Here is a 25958-nt window from a genome sequence, read left to right on the forward strand (position 1 = left end):
CTCATTTTCTGGCCATACCTAGCCAGCTGCTGGCCCTAAACCACAGAAATTGTTTCTCCTTCCAGCTCTCCCACGTGAGTAAGGGATGGGGCCATCCATGCACCCATGTAGGGCTCCATCTGCCCCCGATGCAGTGATGACTCATGAAGCCCAAAGCCATGCAGCTTTTGGGAAAAGGAGGAGCATCACTAGGCTGGCATTTTGGGACAACCCAATGCATCTTGGTGTTTTCCACCACTGGGCTGGTTTGAGGGCTCCCTGGTCTCCAAGAACAGCACTGTGCCTGCTCACAGTTCTTGAATGAAATCAGGTATTGGGTGCTGCTGGCGTCTGGGGGTGACCTTGGGCATGGGTATGAAGAACTGCAGACCAAAGAAGATCGCACACCCTCTTCTTATTTAAAGACTGTGCTACAAAATACAAAACGGAAGCTAAAAAAGAGATACACTCCAGGTTTAACTCTGCCTTCTGCCTGAGACCAGTGACCAGTGCCCAGGGAAGGCGCCCACAGCCAGGCAAGCAGCGCCCAACAGAACAGTGCCTGACAGAGCGGTGCCCAATGGGACAGTGTCAGACACAGGAACCAGGAGAGAGGATGGGGACAAGGTGGCACGGAGCTACTCGCAGGCCAGCTTCCCATCGAAGCTGGAGAGAGCGATGGCAAAGGCCTGCACAGCACACATCGGGTAGTTGTAGTCCATGGTGAAGGCATCGTCTGCCACACGTCCAAACTGCATCACAATGTAATCAGCTGCAGGACAGAATGGAGAGCATGTTGGTGTGGGTCGGACGGCTCCCACACCCACACCCACACCCCCCTTCCAAGTGGCATTGCATAGAAGCCACCCGTGCCCAGCTCATACACCAGCTGCTGCTGCCCTGTAACGCAGCTCAATTAACCAAAATCCAGCATTCTCCCACCGTGTCTCAGAGGAGACGTTGCACTCTGGGTTCCCCCAGGACCTTGTCCCTGGGAACCGGAGCCCACTGCCCCCCATGGGACACTCGCTGTTACCAGAGCATGGGTGGCAGGAAATCTGTAAAAATAACCAGGGGCCCCCGACAGGTTTTTTTCTGTCCTGTAACTCAACACCCGCGGGTGCCGATGGCTTCTGACTGCGCGGGACAGGTGACGAGGAGCCGAGCACTGCCCCATGCCGGGATGCTTGCCATGGGGCTGTGCCTGCTTTGCCGTGGGGCAGGCTGTGCCGCTGGCAAACGGGGTACAAACGCACCCCTGAGCCACATCCAGAGCCTGTGTCCATCACCCCAAAAGGGTCACCCTAAGGGACCATTCCCAAGGCACGACGCACACCAAAGATGAGCGTATGGGGAGCGCACATGGGGTGTGTGCTGGCGGCAATGCTGCAGCGCTGTGGGGCTCAGCACCCTGCAGGATCGAGTCATGCCCTATTTTGCATGACCATGCGTGACCCACGTGCTCCCTCTGCCGGAGCAGAACGCAGGAAAGCCGCAGAGCAGCTGGGCAAGAAATGAAGAGCAAAATGGGTGCTGGGAGTCAGCCAAGCCCCCCTCGCACACTATCCCTCCGCTTACGGTCGCTGCTGTGCACAATCTGGAAGTTCTTGACGGAGGCGTGGGTGACACGGCCGTGGAAGTTGAGAACGTAGGACTGGGTCTCATCATTCCACACCGGCGCCTTGTTGTGCAGCTCGATAATGTTGTCCATGTTCTTGTTCTGCCACCTCATGAGCAGCCCATCGTTGTCCTGGGGAGAGCAAAAGGGATGAGACTTGGTGCACAGCGAGATGCTGTCCCTGGGTGCTCTGGAACACACAACTCTGAAGCAGGACATGGCTGGGAAGAGACCAACACCACACCTCCACCTCCCACACAAGTGCCTTGAGACTGAGGGATGCCCCAACCAGGTGAACCTCAAGTGAACCCCACCAAACCCAGCCCAGAGGGCTTGTGGGCTCCATCCTCATTTGATCCTTGGCCGTCTGACTCACATTTCGGGGCCGGATGGGCACCCGCTCGTTGTCTGAATTCATCCCAGGGATGATGACTGTCATCTTCCGGGGCCCTTTGAACCCTAGCACATTGGTCTCCTGCAAGAGATGCCCCATTTCATAAAACAAGCAACTGTTGTGGGCTGCAGCCTCGTTATATCGCTCCATGGCTCTTCAGCCCCCAGTGATGCCCCAACAAAGGGGTGCAGGTTGAGGTTCCCTCAGTGCCTGCTGGGGGGAACTCTTACGTAAACCACAGCCGACAGCTCCTGCCGCACATTGGACCAATCAGCGCTGGCCCGATCGGGGTTAGCGCCATTGTCGAACACGGTGAACTTGGTCCCCATCAGGTTGGACCTGCAGCATCAGGACATGATTTGGTGCCACCAGCAGCACCATCACGCATCAAATTCCACCATCCAGAGCCTCCCCTTCTGCACTGATCCCACTCCCATCCCACATCTGATGTGCAAAAGTTGGTGGCACTCACCTCAGCTTCCCGATGAAGTTCTCCCCACCCCTCGACAAGTCCGTGGGGTCGATGGAGATGAGGTAGTTGGAGGTTTTACTCTTTTTACGCTTTCTCCCAGCAAGCAGGAAGACCTAGGTTCATGACAGGGTCAGAAGGGTGCTGCCACCTCGTCATACCCTCCACACATTGCATTGTGCAATGGGGACGTGGCCATGATGTTATGCAAGTTATAAAGTAATCAAGCCATTAAGGTTGGAAACGACCTCTAAGATCATCCAGATCAACCCATCCCCACTATGGACACGAAGCCACATCCCTAAACAGAATCACAGAATAATAAAGGCTGGAAGAGACCACTGAGACCAGCAAATACAACCACTGACCTATCTCTAGCACCACTGTGGCACAGCTGAGCCACAAAACACTGCCAGTGTCCCCATACATGGCATGAGCATTGCCTCTCTGGCATCATACCATGCACCAACACTGGCATTTCTAAAGAGAAATGGGACAGAAGTAACCTCTGTAGGGCCATAGTGGGGTGCACATGGGCATCTCCTAAGACCTGCATAGGTGCACTTCTTGGGTGTTTCCATGGATCTTCAGCCCCCTGCCCTGCTTACCTTCTTGTCATTATCCAGGTGCAGGTAGTAGGTGGGGTACAGGCCCCGGTCCATACCCCTCTTGTCCCGTGTCACCCGGCACTTGATGGTCACCCCCTGTGGCGCTGGGGACAGCACAAACTTCTCCAGGTTGTCCACCTCAATGACAGGTGATGGTGGCCTCTCTTCCTTCTGCAGGGCCACACCACAGCTTTTTGGAGGATCCCAAGCCCTGTGCCATTTACTCTCATCTCCCAGCTCCTTACACCCCACGTGCCCCCAGGATTTGGGTCTGGGGACAGTATGGCCATGCAGACCTACCCCAGGGGATGCTCCTGACCCACCCTATGGGTGTCTCTAGTATTTTCACCCATTACCTTTTTAGATTTCTTCCCTTTGCCTTTCTTGTTGGAGTTCTTCTGCTGTGTCTCCAAGGTCTCCTCTTCACTTTCTGCTGCTTTAGGAGCTGTAGACAGGAGGGAATGCCAACACATTAGTAATAATGCCCAATAGCCAGGTCCCCAGTGCCCCTGGAGTCCCCCAGCCCTCTCACCTTTCTTCCTGGTTTTCCTCTCCCTGGGAGGGTCCCCACCAGTCTGGAAGAGGGATGCTGGATTCTTCTTCTTACCCGATCGGATGGGTTTGGTACTGGCATCAGAGTCATCCTCCTCATCGCTGCCAGTGGCAGCTGGGGGGCACAGGAACATGGGAACATTGGGACACAGGGATATGGGAAAACAGTGCATGGGGACACCATCACACACAGTGGGTGCTGCTGATGAGGATGCCAGTGCCCCTCACCTCATACCTTTCTTTTTGCTCTTCTTCTCCTTCTCCCCATTCACATGGAACACAGATGTCGGCTCCTTCTTGGTGCTTTTGGAGGATTTGGCTTTGCTGTCAGCATCGGTTTTGTCACCTGGAGGGCCAGACCAGGGACAGGCAGTGAGAATAGTCACATGATGACAGTGGACTGAGACAGTGCCACCCCTGTGTATTCACCCTTTCCTTTCAGCTTCTTCTCCCCTGAGGGTGGCTCTCTGGTCAGTTTCTTCTTCAGCTTCTTGGGAGGATCTTTACTCTCCATCTCATCTTCCTCCTCCTCCTCCTCATCCTCAGATGCATCTGCCCAGTGGGACACAGCAGAGTGATGGTGGTGGCACACAAGGGACAGAGGGACCCACATGGATCTGGGGGTTCCCCATCTTTGATGCACCAGGCCAATTTGGGGACAAAGACACCATAGGGGTGTGCAGGGTTCCTGTAGATATTGGTAGCATGGACATAGGGATGTGGTGAGTGGGGATGTGGGGCTGGAGTATGTCCATCCTTCTTGGATATGTTTGGCTGGTTTGGGGGCAAAAAGCACCCTGAGGGGATGCAGAGTTGCTGTGGATACAAGTGGGGTAGACAGTGGGGACAAAACGCTTGGCAACGTGATGCATGGGGATACGGTTCGTGGGAGCACATGGTGCATGGGGACACATGGTACGTGAGGAAATGTGGCTGTACCAGGATGTAAACTGGTGCCCATGGAGGGATGGCTGCTGCCCACCATGTCCCCTCACCTTGCTGCTTCTTTGGGCCTTCAGCTACATGGGATCGAGGTGCCGAGCTCTCCTTCTTCTTCCGAGGCTCCCGGGAGGGTTTGGAGCTGGGCTCTTTACCACCTTCCTCCTCTCCTTTCTCCTTCTTCTTCCCCACTTTCTTCACCCCTGCAGATTTCAAGATCCTTTGTGACAAGGATCACCATAGGTGCAGGGGGAATAAGATAAGGGGGCGAACAGGAGCTGACAGAGGGCCCCCCCAGGCTGCTCACCCTGCACTGGGCCATGGGGCTCCTCAGTACCCCTGGGTTCACTCGGCTTCTTCACCCGCAGCCGTCGTGGTTTGTCTTCAGGCTCTGCTGCTGGCTCCTGCCGCTTCTTCTTCAGCTTCTGCCCCACAGATGATGCTGCAGAGACCGTGCCATGGTTCAGCATCTGCTCTTACAGTAGCTGGAGCACACTGGTGCATTTTGGAAAGGGATGCTGTAAGAGCACGGCAGCTCTTGCGTCATTTTTGCAAAAGCTCTTGCAAGGGACGTGCTGCACTGTTACGTGTGAGCAACTTACCGTGGGGTCAGCCACAGGGGGATGGCAGGAGGGAAACAGAATGGGCTGTTAGCAGAGAGGTTGGAGGGCACCAGTACTGCACTGTGCCAGTCTAGGGGATGGGAGACATGATGCTGTACTGCCATACAAGAGCCACAAGGGATACGCAGGGGATGTGGGGATGCAAAGCTCCCCGGCTCCTCTCACCCACATGTGTTTCCTATGGAAACCCAATTGTGGGGTGGAGATTGAAGGCCATGTGCCGAGACAGGCCGGAGACTGCAGAGCTGCAGGGATCGAGGTCAGCAGAAGCAGGGCAGGAGGAAGTGGGGGATTAGAGGCAGCACACCTAATCCTCTTTACCCTGAGCTATAAATAATGCTGATTTACCAAATGCAGAGCATGTGGTTCAGCACCAGGCAGGGAACATCAGAGGAGAGGGCACCTGGTCGGGGTCCCCCAGGAGTGACGCAGCACTGATCGCATCACCATTGATCACATCAGGGTGCAAAGCATTGCCCCTTTTCCAGGGATTTGCTCGGGGGAAGGAGGGGGGGGGGGGGGGTTCTTCCCAGGCAGAGCCCCCAGCACCTCAGCACCACAGAAGGATGGATCTGTCCCGCAGCACTAACCCACTGCCATCTCCCAGTGCATATCCCTCAGGGTCTTGTGGTGGGGCTGCAAATCCCAAATTATTTCACACCATCAGCTGGCTACAAAAAAGCTCCTTCTCTCCTTTAATCCCTTAAGCAGCACAGAGTCAGGATGGCTCTTCGCTTCATTATTTAACAAAGTCTGCTAATCACAGCAGAGTACTCAGATTGCTGCAGAGACCCCTCAGTCAGGGGCTGTCCCAGAGGGCTGCCTCAAAATGCAGCCTCCCCTGGAAGGGGTCACAGCCTGGAAAGTGACTCTGCTGACAGCTGAAAGGCTTAATTAAAGCACTAATTAGGAGCTGAGGACCCATCTGATGAGATGGAGATGGGCTTGGGAAGGATGCACAAGTCAGAAGCAGAGCGGGGTGCCACAAATGCCTGCACTCACCCAGGGCTGAGTACCAAACCCACTCCACTCCCACCACAGTGTGGGCCAGGGGCTGCCCCCATCCTCAGCCCACTGGAGGATTTCTCCTCACCTGCTTTGGCCGCTGCTGCTGAGGGCTGCTCGGCTCCTCGCTGGGGCTGTGGGGCAGAGGAAGCAGATGAGTGAGGGCTGGCCCCATCAGAATGGCTTGAAAAGGTTTGTTTCTTTGTGACCATGAGCCAGAAGGGACAGCAGTTTCCCAAAGCAGCTTCCCTATATCCCAACAGGGCCAAGCACAGACTGGGCTCTGCTTTGGTCAGGGCTGATAGCAGTGAGGTTAACCAGGGGGAATGTGCCCTAATGAATGCTTTTCCCATTGCAAGCCACCAAGAACCATGGCACTGACCATTCAAACAAACGAACAAAAAACACCAAGACAAACAAAACAAAACAAAAACAGAATAATGCTAAGACAAACCATTAAACTGCATTGAAAAGGGAGAAAAAAGGACCTCACCTGTCAGCAGCCCACACCTCACGCAGGATCTCTGTCTGCAGTGGCATTGCTGCAGCCCTATAGGATCAGAGCTGGTTCCATGGGTGCAGGCTCAGCCCCGGAGCCAGCAGCGCAGGAGGAGCGCGCAGAGGAGACGATTAAGTTTTTATTTCTCTTGAAACTCAGTAATAGGATTTCAGGGCTGGCCGGCCCTGCAGGGAGAGTGACAGCTGTTCCAGTAATCCCAGTAAAAGGGAACCTGGGGGATTTGTTTGTGGATTCCTCCTTTTTCCCCACCCAATGTTGGGGATAAAAACACAGGATTTGGGTTGGTTTGCACAGGAAACCCAAGGATCCCTGCTGGACTTATTGCTTACCCAACTCAACATCACTGCAGCACCAAACCTATTCCTTACCCAACCCAACCCCACTGTAGCATCAAACCCATTCCTTACTCAACACACCACTGCAGCACCAACCCATTGAAGCCTTGCTCCCTGTAGCACCCAGTGCCACTAGGTGGCATTTGGACACTGCACACTCCATGCAGAGCAGAGCGCCCTTAGCCATGGTGTGCTCAGCACTGCCACCCTCTCACCGTGTTGCCAGGGTTGCATGTTTTTTTGGAGCAAGCCAGAGTCGTCTCCTAAGGAAAACATGACTTTAGCTGACCCAAAGTGACTTTTTTTTTGCCACGTTTGCATAAACAAAACTTTTTTTTTTGCAGAGCCATTACTTCCATTCAGCTTTTCACCCCAGCACCAGACCTGGGGCAAGCAACGACCCCGAAGCACCAGCTCAAATCTCCCCAGCACGGATGCTGAACAAATAAGGGCACCAGGATAAAGCCCCCAGGCTGGGAAGGCTGCACTGCTGAGACCCGAAAGTGGCACCTCAAAGCAGGATCCCAAAGCAGCATGTCAAAGACAGACCCAAAGGACGACCCCAAGCAGCAACCAAAGGGGCACCTCAAAGTAGGACCCCAAAGCAAGACCTCAAAGCAGCATACAAAGGTGCACTCCAAAACAACAGCCCAAAGAAAGACCCCAAAGCAGGACGAGGTCTAGAGTACCGCGGTGACTCCATAACACTCCAACTGCTGCATCCCCACTGGGATGGAGTGGAGAAGCACTTTTTTATTGTTTTAAGCACTTTTTCTTTTTCAGTTCTTTATTTCACAGCTTCCAAAGGGGTGTTACAAAGACCAGACAGTAAAAATAGAAAACTGAAAGCTGTTCTCTGCAGGCTGTACCCGCATCCCTCCCACGGGGCCGGAGGACCGTACTGTGCAGCACTGCCTCCACGAGGACTCCTCTTTGCTCCCCTATCACTGCTCCTTCTCCTTTCTTTTTTTTCTTAATTTTTTTTTTCCCCAATGGGCCACGACCATGCAATAAAACCTCTGTTGAAAAATTGAGGCCACAGCTCTGCTGTGGTCAAAGGGAACAGGGAATACAACCAGTGAGCACAGCAGTATCTAGACACCCTGCAACAGCCCCCCTCCCCAGCCCCACGGTGAGGAGGAGAAGGAGGAGGAAGGCAGCACAGGAGGAAGGCTTGGTTGTATCCTGCTGCAGTGCTCCCACATCCCAGCTCCTCCCCGAGGACATAGAGCAAGGTGAGCCTCCTGAAGCTGGGAGTTCCAGCTTTGATTTCTTTGTTCCCCACCCCTGCGAAGGTGGTTGTTCCACTGGTGGTGGTCCCACGCCATCCAACTGCTCGCAGCCAGCAGCAGCACCGGACTGGTCTGATCTCTGCGAGGCACTTTTGCTTCCACAATCACACAAACTGGAACAAACTTTACAAGGAAACACCAGCAGGTCCTGAGTCCTGGCAAAGTTCTTGGCACAGGCTGAGGGCAGGAGGCTCGTCCTTCTGCCACCCCCTCCATCATACGTGCCCCTCTGCCTCTTTGCCTTCATCACATGCTGCTGTTGCTGCCTCTTTTTCTACCCTGGTCTTGTTGGCTGCTTCCTGAAAGAGAGCATATGGAGCACAGAGTGAGAAACAGGAACGCTGGGCTATGGAGCTGCAGCCCACGTGCTGGGCAACACCTGTGGTTCATACATGGAGATACAGGTGCAGCCCATACACACAGAACAGATGCAGCCCATACACAACCTAGAGTTGTATGCCATACATACTTAGAGCTACAGCCCATACACAAGTATAGCTGCAGCCCATACGGACCTATAGCTGCACTCCATATACAAACACAGCAGCAACTCATATACAACCATTAGCTGTAGCCCATAGGTAGACCTATAGCTGCAGCTCATGCAGACCTATTACCACACCCTACACAGACCTAAATAGGTACACTGGTTCAGAAGATATTATACCAGAATGACCCACACAGACTATTAAGTTGTCCTCTCCTGTTACAGTACACAGTACGACATTGGTTTTTGTTTCAAGAAATTTTGGATAAGAGCCTATTATGAGAAAGCGATCTTTCATGGGTTACATAATTCAGGAAATACACACTATCATGTCTCAAACTCCCCCAGCCCTGCCAGCGAGTGGCTGACATTTCGCTTTACCCAATTCATCAACTGCCGCGGGACGGGACAGAACCTGGAGCACAAACACCAAATCTGTCATCAGCTGTTGTGAGTCCACATCCTAAACACTGTGATCGACAACCAAGCACCTGACAGCAGCTTCTGCATGCGACAGACCAAGAACCAAGGGGCTCCATCCCATGCTGCTCTGTCAGCCCACACACAGCCTAAAGCTGCAGTCTATCCATCCCTACAGCTGCCGCCCATAAATGAACTACAGCAACAGCCCATGTAGACCTATAGCTGCAGCCCATATAAGACCCTCATGGCCTAAAGTTGTGCCAGGCGAGATTCAGGTTGGATGTTAGGAAACACCTCTCCAACAAAGTGGTCAGGTGCTGAAAACAGCTGCCCAGTGAGGTGGTGGAGTCACTGACCCTGGAAGTGTTCAAGAAACATTTAGATGTTGTACTGAGGGACATGGTTTAGTGGGAAATATTGGTGGAAGGAAGATGGTTGGACTGGATGATCTTGTAGGTCTTATCCAACCTTGGCGATAGTAAAATTCTATGAACCTATGCATGACCTATAGCTGCCACCCACACCTCCATCCTTGTCCCAGCCTCCACTTGCTGTTTTTCAGCCCCATCACCCTGCTGAGCATCCCAAACCTGACCCCCCAGGCATGCACAACAAACCTTTGCATCCCTCTCAGCAAACTTGGCAAACATGTTGGCGTAGATCCTCCTGTCCCGTTCATTGTGCTCCTTTGTCTTCTTCTGGCAAATGGAGATCTGCGACCTGGCTGCTTTGTTCTGTGGATTCACTTCCAGCACCTTTTGAAAGTCACATTTTGCCAGCTCAAACTCGTTCATCAGCAGCCGGGCTTCGCCCCGCCGGTACAAGCCCTTCTCGTTGTCCTGGTCCAGCCCCAGTGCCTGCAAGCACAGAGTTCTCCATAGCTCAGCAACCCTCAGAAGCTTATTTGCTATGGATACAGTGGGCTTTTGTCCCAGCTTCATGTTATTTCCTTACAGTGAAAGCCTCCTGAGAGCCCCAGATTCATCTCATTCATAACATCAGTTTGGGTTAAGGCAGCAAGCCTCACGCAACAAAGAACCAGAGGCAAGGTTCTTAAACTTCGGTGGACGCCTCACTCTGAAGACACCCAAAGTCAGGCTGGACAGGGCTCTGAGCACCTGATGGAGCTGTGGGTGTCACTGTGCACTGCAGGGAGTAGGACCAGATGGCCTTCAAAGGTCCCTTTCCACCCAAACAATTCTAGATTTGAGCCTTTTATAAAATAAGTGTCCTTAATGCGACCAACACAGTGCCCTTAGGAAACCGCTGCTTGTGCAAAGACAAACTGAACAGGGAAGGAAGACTGAAACAAAAGTCATGCTTCCATACCTTATCACAGCACTCAACAGCTTTGGTGTACTCGCGCAGCTTCAAGTAGCACATGGCCAGGTTGAGGAAGGCAGCCAGCAGGAAGGAATCGGAGGCTTTCGATTCCTTCTCCGACAAGCCATACTCCATCTCCAGCCAGGACACGATCTTCCCATACTGAATCACCGCCTGCAGGTATTTGCCTTCCTGAGAAGGAGCAAAGACAGGACACAGGGAAGGGCTTAAAACTAAAGGAGGGGAGGTTTACACTCAGTGTTAGGGCAGAGTTCTTTATCCAGGGGGCAGAGAGGCTCTGGCACATCTGCCCAGATCTGTGGGTACCCCATCCCTGGTGGTGCCTCATGCCATGGATGGAGCCATGGGCAGTCTGAGCTGGCAGGGTGGAAGGGCTTGGGGGGCTGTGAGGGCCCTTCTGACTGAACCATTTTAAAGTTTTATGATCTTTAAGGTATCTTCCAACCCAATTATTCCATGGTTCTATGATTATACTTCAGACTCAGAAAGACAGTGGATCTGCTGAGGACAGTGAGCAGCTGGGCTGGCAGAAGTGGATGAGGCTGCATGGCCCCAGTAAAGCTGCACTTCCTATGGAGTATATTTGTTACATAGGGAGAGGAACTGGCAAAGGACTGGCACTTTTTGGGAAGGGAAATTTCTGACATTTTGACCCCTTGAAGACCCAGTGAGGTGAACTTGCTCCAAGTGCCCAGCAGCGCAGCTACCTGCTCCTGCCTCAGGTGTCACAAACCTTGAAGTACATTGTCCCCTTCTCCTTGACGATGGCAGCCTGCTCCAGCTTCTCTTTGGTGTCCATCTCCCAAGACTCTTTGGCCTGCAAAGAAATACTCAGAGCCACCATCCCATGGCGTAGCAACGGTTGCACAGTGGGAGCAGTGCTGACTCAACACATCCTGCAACTCCAAACACCAGTCCCACCTTCATGCACACACACTTAGGAAGTGGTAAGAAGAGCAAAATTAATGGGATGCCGCAATCCAGGCAGCCCCAGGAGGCTTTGGAGGATTTCTCTTTAATAGTGGGGCTCAGCAGGGTGGTCTTATGCAGGACAGAGGGCTGAATTTGAGGGACTGGAGAAAATAGGGAATAGGAAACATTCATGGAGCAATGCAAAGCGCACGCCTGTGGTACAGAGAAACCACTGCAGGGATGAAACGTACTCTGAGCCCAGCAATACAGCACGGCTTGTCCACTGCCATACACCCACTGCAACCCCACAGAATGAAAAATTCCAGCATAAAACAAACCCCCAAAAGGTTTTTTCTTTAACTGAAAAAACAAAATTACAAAGATGGGAAGATCTCTCCTAAGTATAGGGCAGGCAGAGGTTTTTGGCACCATCCCTGCTCCAGCCAAGGTTAGGGACCCAGCAGCACCTGTGCTGTCCCCACTCTCTGTTCTCATCCCCAGCCCCTCCAGCACTAACCCCAACCCTCCCTCATCAGGACACAAAACTTAATTATTATTTTTTTCTGTGCAGTCCAAGGAGATAGAAAACAAAACAAAACAAAAAGTACAAAAGGAACAAGGTTAGGAACAAATAAAAAAAACAGCCTTGGAGCTGGGCCAGAAAAATGAAACAAACCAACACACAAGAACAAATTAAGAACACGGCGATACTTGCTGACGTCTCCACTTCAGCAGGGCCCGCAGAGCAGCAACACCAGGGACAAAGGGTGATTGTGGGGGGGTCCTGCCCTTCCTGCCCTCACCTTCTCAAAGCTTTTCAGTGTGACTTCGTACACCAGCTCAGCGTTTGCCTGAATGCCATACTTGGGTTTCCCTGCCTCGCCGAAGCCGTATCTGCAGGGAGGAAGAGAGCAGCTCAGGTGGGGGTCAGAGGCACCCACAGCCTCCTCCAAACCCCATCCTTCCTCTGCTAACTCTACCATTCTCCTCCTAAATAACCCCCTTCATCAACCAGCATCTTTAAAAAGCAGGAAAAGCTAAATCCCCTATATATCTTCATTTTAGCAAGCACTCACCCAAGTTGCTCACTGTTCTCACAACTGGCTCCATGCTAATACTGCTGGGTTGGAGCACTGTTATTCTCCAGAAGCAAAGACATGTCGCAGCATACAATGCAGTACAACACGTGCATCTCCAGATGCACACAGGTGCACCAGACCTGGCTTTACACTGCTTTCAACATGTGCCAGGACAAGGAATGGTGATTTCCTGAGCCCCGACAGCTGGATAAAGATCCTTTCAAGTCCCTGCCTCCCACTCACTCCTCTGGCAGTCCCTGCTGGTGACACTAACATATCCAACAGAAGTTCTGTTGGCACATCTGCATTTTCACAAATGCTCTAATGGCCTCCAATGTTGGAAGTTTCAACCCTGCTCCAAGCAGTATGAGCACAGGATCCCTTACCGTGGCCCCAGGTAGAGGATGCAGTGCTCTCCCCTCTGCATCTTCTCCAGTGCTTTGTCAATGCCAATAGGGATGTCGTGGTCCTCCCCTTCGCCCACCACAAACTTCACATCCTTGCAGTCAAAGCGGGTTCCACCACAGAACCCCTCCAGGTGAACTGTGGGACAGAGTGAAGACCACGGGCAGTCAGCACCGTGTGGCTCCCATAAATCATTTTCCAAAGGATTCTGCACATAGGTGACACTTAAGGAAGTGGAAGCAGAGCTGGGGCAATTCCATTCAGCGACCACATCCACCACAAGACCCCCAAATCCCCCCCACGTCCCCCCAGCTGAGCCAGAGCCCTGGAAGCACCAGAGGAGACAGTGAGCAGAGAGGGGTGGGAGGGCTTGGACAGCATTGCTAAAAAGCAGTGCAGCCGTATCTCATCCCAGCAAGGACCAGACAACAGATAAACATTATGACTAATATGTTCCCCTTGTGCTGCACTGCACAAGTCAGCCTTACTGGAACTGGATACTGCCCCTGGCACACTGCCATGCAGAGTTCACCGTGGTGATTACAGATCTCCTATACAGCACTATACACTCGCCTTACACCTCAAAAACAAGGCCATGTTCTCCTGCCTCTGCTAAACTGAAAGTACAAGACAAAGGTTCAGTCTTTCCATCTTCAAGCAATATGCTGTTCCAGCCCATGGAGCTGGCAGGGGCTCGGCAGGGTGGACAGCAGACATGGCAAATTTGCCACCTGGTGCTTCTAGGATGATTTCCACCCTGAGTTCTTTCCTTATTTATTCAGTCCTGAGGATGGTGTGCATTCAGGGGACAGTGGGTGTTCCCTGCACTCAAAGCAAGCCAAGTAAAAGTGATCCCACAAGATGCTCCTACCTACTGCAGGAAAACTCCCCCAGAGCCTTCAAATGGTAGGAAAAAAAAATCATGGTTAGGCATTAATGCTGCCAAAAGTGTTTAAGGATGCTGCAGCAGAACCCAACAGCATGGATGGATGGATATGAGTTTCTTGAGTGCATGCTGCTGAGAAGCCAGAAGGGTTTTTATTGCCAATATAAATGCTGCTAAAGCAGGGAGAGACGAGAGAAAAAAATTAACCCCTTTTCTAAGCAGGGATGGTTTGGCCACTCATTGATGCGCTGCCAAGGACAGTACTCTGCTTTGTGCAGCTGGTCTGCATGATGGAAAACCCACCTGCTGTTCCAGGGCTAAACCCTGCTGAGCACCTTGGGAAAACGGAACATTCAGCCTAAAGCACAAGCAGCCCACCAACCTCATGGCTCCTTGCTGTCTCTGTGCTTTCTGCGCCCACCATCCCTGGCCCTGCGGATCCCTGGGTCACCTGTCAGCAGCAGGACAAGCTGATCCCACAAGCCCTCCTCAACAACAGGATGCCCAGAAGAACACGAGCTCCCAGCCCTCGCTTCAAGAGAAGCAGAAGAGTTTTCCTTCCATTCTAATTGCACACTAGAGATGGGGAAATCTCTGCTCCGGTTTCCAGGAGCATTTCAGCGCTATCTGAAGCAGGTCAGCTGGCTGCGGTTGCTCTTGGATTACAGAAAGCAAAGCCCCTGCCGGGCTCTGCACATCCCTTCGGCTGCAGTGGCTGACTTATTGTTCTCCCGGTGCCTGCAGCGATTTTGTTTTTGAAGAGCTCAGAACACAGTGTACCGAGTGCGGCTGGCACATGAACTTGATGTGCTGACAGCAATTTGTACTCAGATTAAAATGGAGAGGAGGGGGAGGGGGTGGGGAAAGGTTGTAACAAAAGCTGGAATGTGGGATTTTGACTGCAGCCCGTGTTTTAGGAACCGGAACTGCAAATTACGGCCTGTAAAACTCAAAGCTATAGAACTGCTTATGAAACTCCAGACTGGAGGTGCTCACCCTGGCTAGTGCACATGTTTCCCCAGCAGGCTTCTAACAGAGGTTTTGGGCACCTGGGAGCTATCCCTGATGCAGGGTTTGTTGGGGAGTGGAGTGAAAGACACAGAGGTGCCTGTGCACCCCCATAAACTAAGGCCGCTCCATGGGGTCCCATCTCTGCTGCTGGGCTCCCCTGCAAACAAGCCCCAAGCAAAGCACTCCAAGGTAAACAGCAGTGCATTTGGAAAATAAAAAGCCTCTCTGCACCCAAAACCTGCAAGGCTGCCAGGCTGGCTCACTGCTGCTTTGCATCTTTTCTCATTGGGATGTATTTATGGTCTCTGGCCCCAGGCTGCAGGTTGGTGCGAAGAACCTGCAGCCACCTTGGCGCAGTGCTCCTGCTCTGAGCAGCGCTGTTATGCAGCGCTGCCTCCAAGGGCATTCATCTCTATTACCCTGACTGTTTGTCTGCTCCTGTTCTCCGTGTTTGCTTGGAACCGAGCATCTACTTGAAACAGGAACAAGTCAGCTTCAAGGTGCAGAGCACCCAGAAACACAGCTCCACAGAGAGCTCCGGTTGCTGTGTCCTTTCAGAGCAGCAGATGCTCACAGTATTTTCCCCAGCCTATCTCCATCCTGCTCTGAGCAACCACGCTGTCACTGCATCTGAGCAAAGGGGAAAGCATGGCTCTGCCCTGCTCCCCAGGCACATGGGCTCACCCCTCAACCCCATTTTGAATGAAATAAAAAACAGCGTTAAAGAGGCAGGAGGGAATGGGATTGGTTGTCATTCTGTTCAGCTTGTTTCTCAGGTTAACCTCAGAGACAGGGAAGGCAGCCTGAAATCCTACCCCCAGCAGTGTCTAGCCATGTGACAGGCAGATAGATCAGCAGGAGACAACATCTCCTTAAAAAAGTCTGTGAGAGGAACAGACAGTGAGTTTTATGAGTTCAGATCTAATTTCACCTTCGCTAATGGAAGTTAATTGGACTCTCTTGAACGAACAGGAGCTCTGGAATGGGGATAAGAAACTAGATGCCTTATGCAGATGGCATGTTAGCTCTACTTCTATGGCTGAGTTGTTCTCAGGAGGAGAAAAAAAAGCTTGGCTGTCCCCGCCTTGGTAAGACATTTGCTCCATAAACATGACCAGAATCACTCTGTCCCACTCACAGACAGGGAGCGAGGAGCTGGATAGGATGAGCTGCCATGCACTTAAGATCACACTGACTCCACAGACCCCTTTTGAGTTAATTCATCCCCCAACAGCTGCAACCAGAAGTTTGAAGCTTTCCTCCGGTCATGTGGGAAGGAAAAGGGCCCGTGCTGCAGCAGATGCAATGGAAACCACCAAAACAGCAATAAGCACCACAACAAGGAGACCAGAGGGGCTGCTGCCTCCTCGTCTGGACAAAAAGATGCGTCCCAAGCACCCAGCAAGCTGCACACCAAGTGAAAACCTCAGCAAATCCAGCGCTACAGGCTGAAATCCAAATCACAGCAAATCCAACTTTCAGCATCCACCACACCAGTCCTGGATATAACAACATCCTGGAGCCACTCAGAGACAAGGGAGGGGCAAACAGAGAGGAAAGGGCTGACCCCAAGACCCCACAGGGACTGCAGAAACGGAGTGCAGGCTGTCCTTGAGCAGTCGCTCCATCCCCAGCTGGCTGCTCCTACAGCTCAAGGTTTTCCAGTAAAACCCTCCGAGCCAGCAGTTCTGGAACAGCCATCACACACTGTGCCAAGGGCAGCTCCCAACCCAGTACTCACTTTCCACTGTAGCACCTTCGTTGGGGTTGGAATAGCCTTCTCCTTTCCTCTTGATTCTCCGGATGATCCCTCCATCTTCAAACAGGTCCTCGCCTTTGAAATCAAGCAGCTCAATCTAATGGATTAAAGGGAAGGTTGGCAGAACTGTGGGTGGAGAGGAAGGAGAAGAGAAAAACAACAGAAAATCCACAAAGCAACAGTTCATCCCCAAGCCAGAGAGCCAAGCAAACTAATTCTGTGCTCAGCTGACAAGCAGAAGTCGCCCATAAAAGCCAGCTCCAAGCCACAGCATAATACACCCAATTTATTAGAAATTGGGCCACATCCAGTACCTGAAGTGCAGCACAAAGTAAGAGTAAAACCAAGTTTATTAATCCTGCAGGGCAGAGCGCAACTGTGGCTGAGAGGCGCACGGGGAGCACAGGAGCAGATTTTTAACCCCTGGAAGTGTTCCTGAGCTGCTTCCCCACTCGCGTGCCTTCGCACAGCCAGGCTCTCCCCACAGGGCTGCTCCCCACCGCAGACTCTCGGCTCAGACACACATTGCTGAAAAAACACTGGCATTGGTTCCTGGAGCAGAGGGACACGTTTCAGGAATGTAAGCTGAATATTTTTTTGTTTGGTTGGTTTGTTTCTTTTTTCCTCTTTCTCAGAGCTGACTGGCAAGGCGGAAAGCACTGAGATCTCCCATCCCTGTACTTACCTCAAAGAAGAGGGTGGCATTGGAGGGGATTTTAGGGGCACTGCCAGCAGCCCCGTAGGCATACTCTGGTTTGCACAGCAAGTAGCAGACCTCACCCTTCTTCATGGTAGCAACCCCAACATCCCACGCCTTAATCACTTGGCCTGAGAGAGAGGCAGGCATCAAGAAAAAACTCAAAACAGAAAAACTGCATAAGAGGGGGACCCCAAAAAGCTGTTCATTAGTGCCATGAGGACACGGGAGTCCCCTGTCCCCTTACCCTTGCCCAGGCTGAAGACAAAGGGCTCATTGCGGTCACGGCTGGAGTCAAACTTCTTGCCATTGGCCAGCTTGCCCTTGTAGTGCACATAAACCTTGTCTCCAATCATAGGGGACTCATCCTCATTCCCAGGTCTCTTGATGATCTACAGAGAGAAGCCACCCACAGGAGAGAGGCCGTGGAGATCTTAGGATGTACATATATCCATAATAAAAACAACAGGCGTGTGTATGCATATAAAGCCCCTCCTGCAATGTTGTCCTAACACAGGGGAAGACTGTAGGCAAGCCATCTGATTCCCATTCCTAAAACCCAGCCCCACACCAGCACAGTTCCCCCTGCATGGGGCTTTACTCGTGGGGGGATGTTGTTTCACTCCTCACTTCTTGTCAATGCCTTTTCTTTTTTCTTTTATATTGCTACAGCCTGGAACATGCAGCTCCCAACAGGGGAGGATGCTATTATTTGAGGGAAGGTCCCATTCAGCCGGAGAAGAGCAAGTGCTGGTAAGCAGAACTATCCAGAAATGGCCCCGAATGAGAATCAGAAGCTGCAAAGCAGATTGCATGACCTAAGTAACGCGCTCTTTCTAACGTCTGTGAGTCACACACAAAAATGCTTTGCGGATTTGAGGCTAATAATCTGATTAGGAACACAATAGCAGTGAAATTCATTCAGCAGGCTGAACCCGTGTGCAGAGTGTTCGCTCCATCCTTCAGTGATCCAAAGTGCCCCAAGGGTCACATCAGGAACACAGGAACACAACAGGGCCGCAGGGCAAAGGGCCACAACCACAGTTTCCACTCACCTTCAGCACGCCGCCATCACGGGTAGGTGTGATGTCCTCCCCACGCTCCGCCAGCACGGCTGCCTGCACCTCACCTTCAGGCTTGGTGGCCTCATCAGTTGTCATCGTCCCTGGGCAGGAGCAGCACAGCTAGAGAGAGGACAGAGGGGCACGAGGAAGGGGAAAGGGTTAAGAACTACAGAGCCCCAGTGCTGCTAGCCGTGCAGGAAGTTTAGAGAACATCTCAAGCATGCAGAGCGGAAAATCCCTTCCCAGGGGCCACCCAAGCTCAGCGCTGCTGAACCACAAGCACACGCAGCTCCGGCAGCAGGCACCGAGCTGCCCAGGCAGCCGGATCCACACTGCAGCACCACGATGGAGACAGTCATGCCCTGCTAGCTCTCACCCCTGGGTCCTCCCACATTGCTACAGAGAGTTCCCCAGAAAGGGTTTTACCAATAAACACGCTGACAGGTCAATGCGTGCCAGCGAAGGGGCTCCCAGTGCACAGCACAATGCGGGAGCTCAGCGTTGTTGGCTGCACCCAACTCTCTGGGGCCTTCTGTGGGGACACTCCACCAGCAGGACTGCAGCCCAAGGAGCACAAAAAGCCACCAGAGAGACTGCAGGCACCTTCATCACCAGACACCGCGGGCAGTGGTGAAGCTGAGAGGCTGAGATGCTCAGAGCTCTCAGAGCTCTTCCTTCCCTGTGGCATAGCTGGACAAACACTGTCTAGTGAGAACATAACTGCTTCGGGTTGAGGAAAAAAAACATTTCCTGATGATTTCCTTCAGATGGGATGACTTGTCTTGGTAGCCACACTACTGTGCAGCGCGTAATCAAGGAACCATATGACATAGAAATAGAAAGCAATGGGTTCTGAAACATAAAACAGACCTATAAAAGTCAGTGTAATTGCGAAACTTTCCCACAGCCTTTGGTGTGGAAGCTGACGCCAACCAGCAGGAAAAATCATCCATCTAAGGCTTCATAAACAGCAAAGAAATGATGTTTTCAGCTCCCGAGGCAGATCAGTCACACCACGGGAACAACTGTGCCTGGTGTGCCTGGGCTGAGCAGGACAAACCCAACTCCAGCCTCCCCAGCACAGGAAACCAGCCAGACACAAAAGGGTTCCATGTGGAAGGAGTGAACAGAGAGAGAAGGGAACTGCCACTGCAGTGCCCTGTTATAACAGTCATTGGAGCAATGTCTGATGAGCTGCTGCATTTGCTCCACTTCCCCTGCTCTGCAGAGATTTTGGAAGGTGAAAGCACTAATTGCACTGGTGTAAGCAGGGCAGTTGGGAAGCTCAGGGGTATTTCTACATCACTTTCAGCTGAATGGCCCATCCTGCAGCTGCCTGTCGGCTTCCCACCTCCTCCTCTAAGGTGTCCTGCATCCAGCCCACATGCTCCTGGCTGCAGCCACCAGCACACTGTACAGCAGAAATACAGCAAGTCCCCACGGAGCTCAGGTCATCCCCATCCACGTGCACAAAGAACAGCGAGTCTTCCAACTCCTGCTGGGGTAGAACCTCCCTGGGTGCATCGAGCATCACCACGGGGGCACAGAGGACGGCTCAGGAGATGCCAACTCTGTATCATCAGTCACCAAATCCCACCAAGCGACATCTAAAAATACACCACATGCATCCTCCTCGTTATTTTTCTACGTAAGCAATTAGTTCAGCTATCCAGGGCAGCTGGCCAAGGCACAGGGAGGAATGGGGGGGTGATGCCCTGCGTCAGCAGCAGTGGGAGGGATGGATGCAGCCCACAGGACCACTGTGTATTGGGATGGAGCCCAGGAACCTTTGTCTACCAAAACAGGGAGAGAAGGTGGTTCTGCTTCTGCTCATCTCCAGCCTTCTGGAGGCACAAGCCCAGCAAGGGAAGGCTGGCAGGGATCCAGAGCAATTAACAGGAAGCAATCCATTGGAGGAAGGCTGCTGCTCCCTGAGCTCTGCTCTGCGCCAGGGCTGCTGCTGTCTGAGGCCAGAACGACCGACAGCTCCAGCATCACCTTCATCCTCCAAAGCTGTGCCCAGCAGCAGCAACTCCCCGCTGGGAACCACATACCAGAGGCTGCAGGGCCAGGAGGGATCCGTGTGCATGTGGGCACAATGGGAAAGCAGTTACAGAGCTTCTGACTGCACCACGTGTCCACAATGGGGCAGCTTCACACCATTCCAATGTACATCTCTAATTTAAGAGCTATAATAAACATGTTTTAAAACCAAGACAAACCCAAAGACTTCAGCACCCAGACACATACCCTCCAAGAGCCCAGGATCACAATGGGTGGTGGAACCAGCACCAAAACCCAGCCCATAAAAATCAGCTGTTCATTCCCAACAGTGAAAGGGGAGACCAAAGTCTGAGCTGGGGCTGAGGACAGGACCCCGTTCTGCCGCCATCCTAGGCTGCATTTCCTAGAAATCACAATACTGGGAACTTTCCAGCTGCAAGTGGAAACTTTGCAGCGTGCCTCTCCTGGAGATTGGCAGGAGCTGGGGGGGAAAAGGAAAGGTCCCAGCCTGGCATGCAGACAATACCAAGTGGGAGCCCACTGTCCCCAGATGCCGCCCTGTATGGTGACGAGGGACAAATTGTGTCTTCTCCCTACACTGCAGTTTCATTTCTCTCTGACAGAGCAAATGGAGTTCTCTAATAAATACTGTGCGAAGTGTTGCAACGCAGGAGGGAGGAAAGAACACCCCCAAACAGCGCCCAGTGACACATCAGGTGCTGCTCCAGGGCAGCTTTCACCAAAGCAAATGCCAACTCCTGCGCTTGCAAGGAATACCCAGCGCTACATGCAGCCACCACAGCTTTGCAGGTCACTGAAGCTCAGCTTTGTGCCCTGGGGGCTGCAAAGCCAGGACAAAGCACGGTGGCAACAAGGCACAGGGGGACCATACATCCTTCTGTGCAACTGTATGTATCATAGATGACAGAATGTGTGTAAAACCTACAGAAGGTGACGCAAAAATGGATAAGAAATGGTATGTACATCAGTGGGTATCTGTAAATCTCCGCTTTGTGGGCAGCAGAGCTGCCACGAGCTCATCGCTGCTCACACAACAGAGGGGAACGTGGTCTCATTTCCTTCCAGGCTGAAAAAAACAACACATTTGCTCCTGTTTGCACACCAAAACACAGCCTGCAGGCCACGGAACAAACTTAACTGGGCTCTGCTGCTGCATCCCTGCTGCACCACATCCCCATGCATGAGGAGCACATGTCACTATAGCATGGGGTAAGCAAGGGATTTCCCGTACGCCAGGTCTCTTCCAAGTTAGAGTTTTCTTCTGGATAAATTCAGGAAAGAACATTAGATTTTGATAAAGACATCTCAGTGCTTGTAACAGAGGGCTTTCTGCAGTGCACCGGTTCCTTTCAGCCAGGTGAGCCTCAACTGCAGCAGCTCTCCAGTAATAGGGGGCTCTATTTCATCACTTACATCCTCAGCAGCATTTTGAGAGCACAGAGTGAAATCCCAGAACATCAATCCATGCACACCTGTATGGGGCACAGACCTCCACCTCTGCCTGCACAAAGCAGTGCTCAGGTGAAGGTGCAGTCAGATGCAAGGAAGCTTCTGCAAGAGCAGGTTCTGAGGACCTCTGCTGAGCTACACACGCATGCAAATGTGCACAACTACACGTGCATGCACAATGTGCACAGCCACTTATGCATACAAATGCATACCCCACGTGTGCACAACCACGTGTGCAACCACACACCAGTATGCACAAACCAGTGATGCACACACCAACAGTGCACACTGCGCTGACAGCCAGAAACACTGTTATTGGCAACCAAGACAACACTGCCAAGGGCTAGTTTGATTTAATTAAGCAACTAACGTAAATTTTAAAAACTCCTTGAAGTGGGAATACCTTTAATTAGGGCAATTCTCCACAAGCAGCACTACTGTTTGCGAGCAGCTCCTTCACAGAGCTCCGGAGATTCCCCACTTTGCAGAACACACCACTAGCAGCACCTTACCCCCAATTTCTGCAGCTCCTAAGCAGGTCTGCTCCTATCTGGGCAGTGTTTCCCGGTGTTCTCCCTGTGCTGGGGGTTAAAGATTGACACAAGGCGCTATGCAGGTGCCCAGGGATGCTTTTGGAATGCATCTCCCCACCTCCTTGCAGCACACAGACTCCCGTGGTAACTAGCATAGAAAGTGACTAGCCGAGAAGCAGTGGCACAGCTCAGAGCTCAGCAAAGCCTTTATCAGCACCGAACAATGGGGTGGAAGCATTGGCCAAACTTGAGACCGCCTCTCCCTGGGCTCATCTAGCAGCTAATTATCCTTGAGGAACTAACAAAGGTGGGCAGGCCCGGGTGTCCAGGTGGAGCACCTCCAAGCTTCCTAGTGAGCCTTCTCCTTTGCTTGGCTGCAATTAAAACCCACCTAATTGCACAGGGGCGTTCTCAGCAGGGTGGTTTGGGGTCTGCTGTCTAGAAATCTCGGGTGCTGCTCTCCCCCTGCTCACAGGGAACTGACCCCAGTCCCTCCTCGTCCCAAGGGGAGGGGACCTCACGGGAACATGCAGCCCGTGTCCTGCGGGTTCCCCAGCACCGGGTCCCATGTGTGGCCACCTCCAGGGCCCTGTTATGGCTGCCCCATGGCCACCTCTGGAGCCAAACCACAGCCATCACAGAGGCTTCTTCCAGCACCACCTCCAGGCTCACCCCATGGCTGCATCCAGAGCCACTCCCTACTATCTCACCATCGGGTGCACTTTTCCCTCCCAGGGTTCCAGCAGCTATCACTATCTCCAGCACCTCCACAGAAACCTACATTCCTCCTCCTGCCCCATATTTCCTCCTCCCACCCCATATCTTCTACTCCCACTCTATTTTCTCCCTGCTTTCTCCCACATCCTGGCCCACCAAGGCAGTGTAATGTCACACGATGGGGTCCAGGACTCACACGGCATCCCCTGCCACAGCACCACGGGGACACTGACTTGGCTCAACCCTGGGTTACCCCTTACAGTTTGTAACTCCCATAGGTCAGAACAGCCAGGGGACAGCTGGGGTGACAGCAGCACATCCTGCCAGGTGTGGGTTGGGTGAAAAAACAAACACAAAATCCAGATGATTTGGGAGACCCACACCACTACAGGCAGAGGAAACAGTGGGATCTGAACCAGACGCCCCATTTACTTTGTCCACGCTGCTGCACCTGCCCTGAATAAAACTGCACGTTGCTGCCTGCACTCGGGGGTATTTTTGGTCAATGCCATTAGGAAACTCATTAAATCCTCACCGCGCAGCAGCCTCATTTTCTGACTGAGAATAAATCCCCTCTTTGGACACTGCAGTACCGACGGGCCTCGGTCCTCATCCCAACTGTAATCCTGGTCCCAATCTTAATACCGATCCTAATCCCAATCCTGATTCCAGCCCCAATCGCAATCCTAATCCCGGTCCCAGTCGCCAGACGAACCCCAATCCCGATCCTAATCTCAAACTCGATCTCAGTCCGACTCCGGTTCTGCCGCGAGGGATGCGCTGCTCCGTGGGCACGAGCGGAGCGCACCCAAAGGCGCAGCGCTACGGACCTCAGTCCCTCCCTCGCCCCCTCCGTGGGCGTAACGCTCCGTTCCCCCCTCTCCACACTCCACAACCGACACGGCTCGGCCCCACGCGTGATGCTGCTCCCATCACCCCCATCCCGGCCCCACGCGTGATGCTGCTCCCATCACCCCCATCCCAGCCCCACCTGCTGCCGCCCGCGCTCCGCCACCGCTCGGCTCCGAAGTGGCATCGCGCGCCCGCGCCGGCCGGGTTTCCCCGTCGCTTCGCCCCGCCCCTCTCCCCATCTCCCATTGGTAGCTTCGTCCGCCCGTCTGCTCCACACCGCCCGCAACGCTTTCTCATTGGCCGGAGTGGAGGCGGTATGCAAATCAGAGCTTTTCCCCGCCCCGCGGTGTGACCCGCTGATCCCGGCTCCTGCTCCGAGACGTTTCCAATCACTGCGTTTCTCTCCACCAGGTAGTGAGTGTGAGTGTGAGTGTGAGTGTGAGTGTGAGTGTGAGTGTGAGTGTGAGTGTGAGTGTGAGTGTGTGGGGCATCACTGACACAGCTGCACCTCGTGCAGGATCCCGCGCTGAAGCCAACATCCTACAAAGCTGCAGCTGTGGGGGCTGCGTTGGGCTGCGCGTGACTGCGGCGCTCCATTTGTTCACGTGCAGAGAAAACTAAACGTGTACGAGACTTTGCATTGGAGCAGGGCACCGGGGTGTCTGTACCAGAGCCCTTCCAGCGGCTGTAGCAGCAGCGCGGCGTGGGGGGGCTCAGTCCTCCCCCAGCCCAACTTTGCAATTGGTGTTTGTAAGGAAATTCGATGTTAGAAGAGCACGAGCTGACGTCAACTTCCCCATGCCAGGAAATGCACGGTGCAGCCCTGTCCTCGCCTCACCCGCCCGCAGTGCCTGGGTGTTGTAGCACAGCGTTACGCAAGATCCCGCTGCGCTGGGCTGGGAGCGGAGCTGCAGCCCCCAGCAGTGACATGGGGCGCAGGGAGGTGATGGCAGGATTGGGGCCCACAGGAGACAGCCGTGGGCATAGGAAGAGTGGGGACGTGCTGCAGCGTGGCACTGCAACAGGGGGAAGTCTTGCATGGTTTGGGTGCAAAGCCCTGGTGCTGGGTGTGTTGCTCCCTCCCACTCCCCCCCAGTGCCTGCCCCATCCCAGGAGGAAATCTGCTCCTCTGGAGCAAAATTCCAGGAATAATCTCTGAAGGCTCCGCACAGCTGCCAGGGCACTGCTTGTCCCTCGTCAGTCATCCTTCTGGCATATGGCTGTCCCTGGTGGGGACAGGGATCAGGGTGAAGCCTTGAGCTTGGGCACCCCAAGTGATAGCTGGGCATGCTGACACCTGGGTACCCTTGGGGTGACAACCTGGGGATGTGCTCCCACACCATGTACAGTGTGAGGGCAAAGCCTTCTGCCCAAAGGTAGGAAAAAGGAAAAAGGGGAAGGGGAAGGAAAAAGGAGAGGAGAGGGAGAGGGAGAGGGAGAGGAGCTCATCCCCTGCTCCCTCCCTCCTGCAAACCGCAACACCTCTGAGCCCAGCACACCGTTGCTCCCTGAGTCCTTCCTGCAGCAATGGAGACACCAAACTGAGCCCCTTGCCCCTTTTAGGTATGCAAAGCAGTTTGTTGGGTGGTGCCCCCCTTGCACCCCTCCCCTTCTTCCCTGTGAGCTCCCCACTTTGTGTCCCAGCCCAGGCTGGGGGCTGAGCTGTGCCATGGTGTGAGCTCAGCCCTGTGCTGCAGCAGCCGGGTGTTTATGGAGGCGAAGGGCTGGGGTTGCACAACCGCAGTGTGAGTACGCCGTGTCCCCGCTGATGGCCGAGGTGCAGCTGCAATGGGGCCACAGGGGCAGGGGGGGCCCAGAAGGGTGGGGCCTGGCTCCGGGGTGCATGGCTGCGTGCTGCATGTGATCCCACAATTCTTCCCAGCAGAGAAGTGATGGTGGGATGTTGCATGCAGCCGTCTACATGCTTTGCTTTCAAGTGTGGGAAGAGTGCTGGGGACAGCCAACCCCAGCAACCACACAT

At 53.3% G+C, this 25958-nt stretch overlaps 2 protein-coding genes across 4 annotated transcripts; both read right to left on the bottom strand.

The window, feature by feature from the left end:
* Positions 1-374: 374 nt before the first annotated feature.
* TULP1 (TUB like protein 1) lies at positions 375-5592 on the bottom strand. The gene is made up of 12 exons (XM_015884763.2): positions 4867-5592; positions 4616-4762; positions 4050-4172; positions 3856-3966; positions 3601-3735; positions 3425-3513; positions 3069-3239; positions 2464-2576; positions 2222-2330; positions 1974-2072; positions 1558-1729; positions 375-751 (listed from the first exon to the last, which is right to left on the bottom strand). The coding sequence occupies exons 1-12, from the start codon at positions 5027-5029 to the stop codon at positions 618-620; spliced, it is 1566 nt and encodes a 521-aa protein (XP_015740249.1). The 5' UTR covers positions 5030-5592; the 3' UTR covers positions 375-617.
* A 2164-nt stretch (positions 5593-7756) lies between these two features.
* On the bottom strand, positions 7757-24222 carry FKBP5 (FKBP prolyl isomerase 5). Of its 3 annotated transcripts, XM_015884777.2 has the most exons (12): positions 24117-24133; positions 22388-22456; positions 18393-18521; positions 17585-17729; positions 17326-17468; positions 16623-16737; positions 12966-13122; positions 12304-12394; positions 11322-11405; positions 10574-10759; positions 9862-10101; positions 7757-8633 (listed from the first exon to the last, which is right to left on the bottom strand). In XM_015884777.2, the coding sequence occupies exons 3-12, from the start codon at positions 18495-18497 to the stop codon at positions 8550-8552; spliced, it is 1350 nt and encodes a 449-aa protein (XP_015740263.1). In that variant the 5' UTR covers positions 18498-18521; positions 22388-22456; positions 24117-24133; the 3' UTR covers positions 7757-8549. The 3 variants fall into 3 exon arrangements, with proteins under 3 accessions (XP_015740263.1, XP_015740262.1, XP_015740264.1); XM_015884776.2 differs by lacking the exon at positions 22388-22456 and having other exon boundaries at positions 24117-24222; XM_015884778.2 differs by lacking the exon at positions 24117-24133 and having other exon boundaries at positions 22279-22390.
* Between the last annotated feature and the right edge of the window lie 1736 nt (positions 24223-25958).

The sequence above is a fragment of the Coturnix japonica genome, chromosome 26 (assembly GCF_001577835.2).
Source record: "Coturnix japonica isolate 7356 chromosome 26, Coturnix japonica 2.1, whole genome shotgun sequence".
NCBI classification, from domain to species: domain Eukaryota; kingdom Metazoa; phylum Chordata; class Aves; order Galliformes; family Phasianidae; genus Coturnix; species Coturnix japonica.

Excerpts from the sequence above, each read along its gene's own strand:
- FKBP5 (XM_015884776.2), bottom strand. The coding sequence starts at position 24,161 with ATGCCACTTCGGAGCCGAGCGGTGGCGGAGCGCGGGCGGCAGCAG. Across the intron at positions 12,395-12,965 it reads ATCCTCTACCTGGGGCCACG|ATACGGCTTCGGCGAGGCAG; the intron begins GTAAGGGATCCT and ends TCCTCCCTGCAG. Across the intron at positions 11,406-12,303 it reads CACTGAAAAGCTTTGAGAAG|GCCAAAGAGTCTTGGGAGAT; the intron begins GTGAGGGCAGGA and ends ATTTCTTTGCAG.
- TULP1 (XM_015884763.2), bottom strand. The coding sequence starts at position 5,029 with ATGCTGAACCATGGCACGGTCTCTGCAGCATCATCTGTGGGGCAGAAG. Across the intron at positions 3,514-3,600 it reads GAGGAAAACCAGGAAGAAAG|CTCCTAAAGCAGCAGAAAGT; the intron begins GTGAGAGGGCTG and ends TCCTGTCTACAG. Across the intron at positions 2,073-2,221 it reads AGCTGTCGGCTGTGGTTTAC|GAGACCAATGTGCTAGGGTT; the intron begins GTAAGAGTTCCC and ends CATCTCTTGCAG.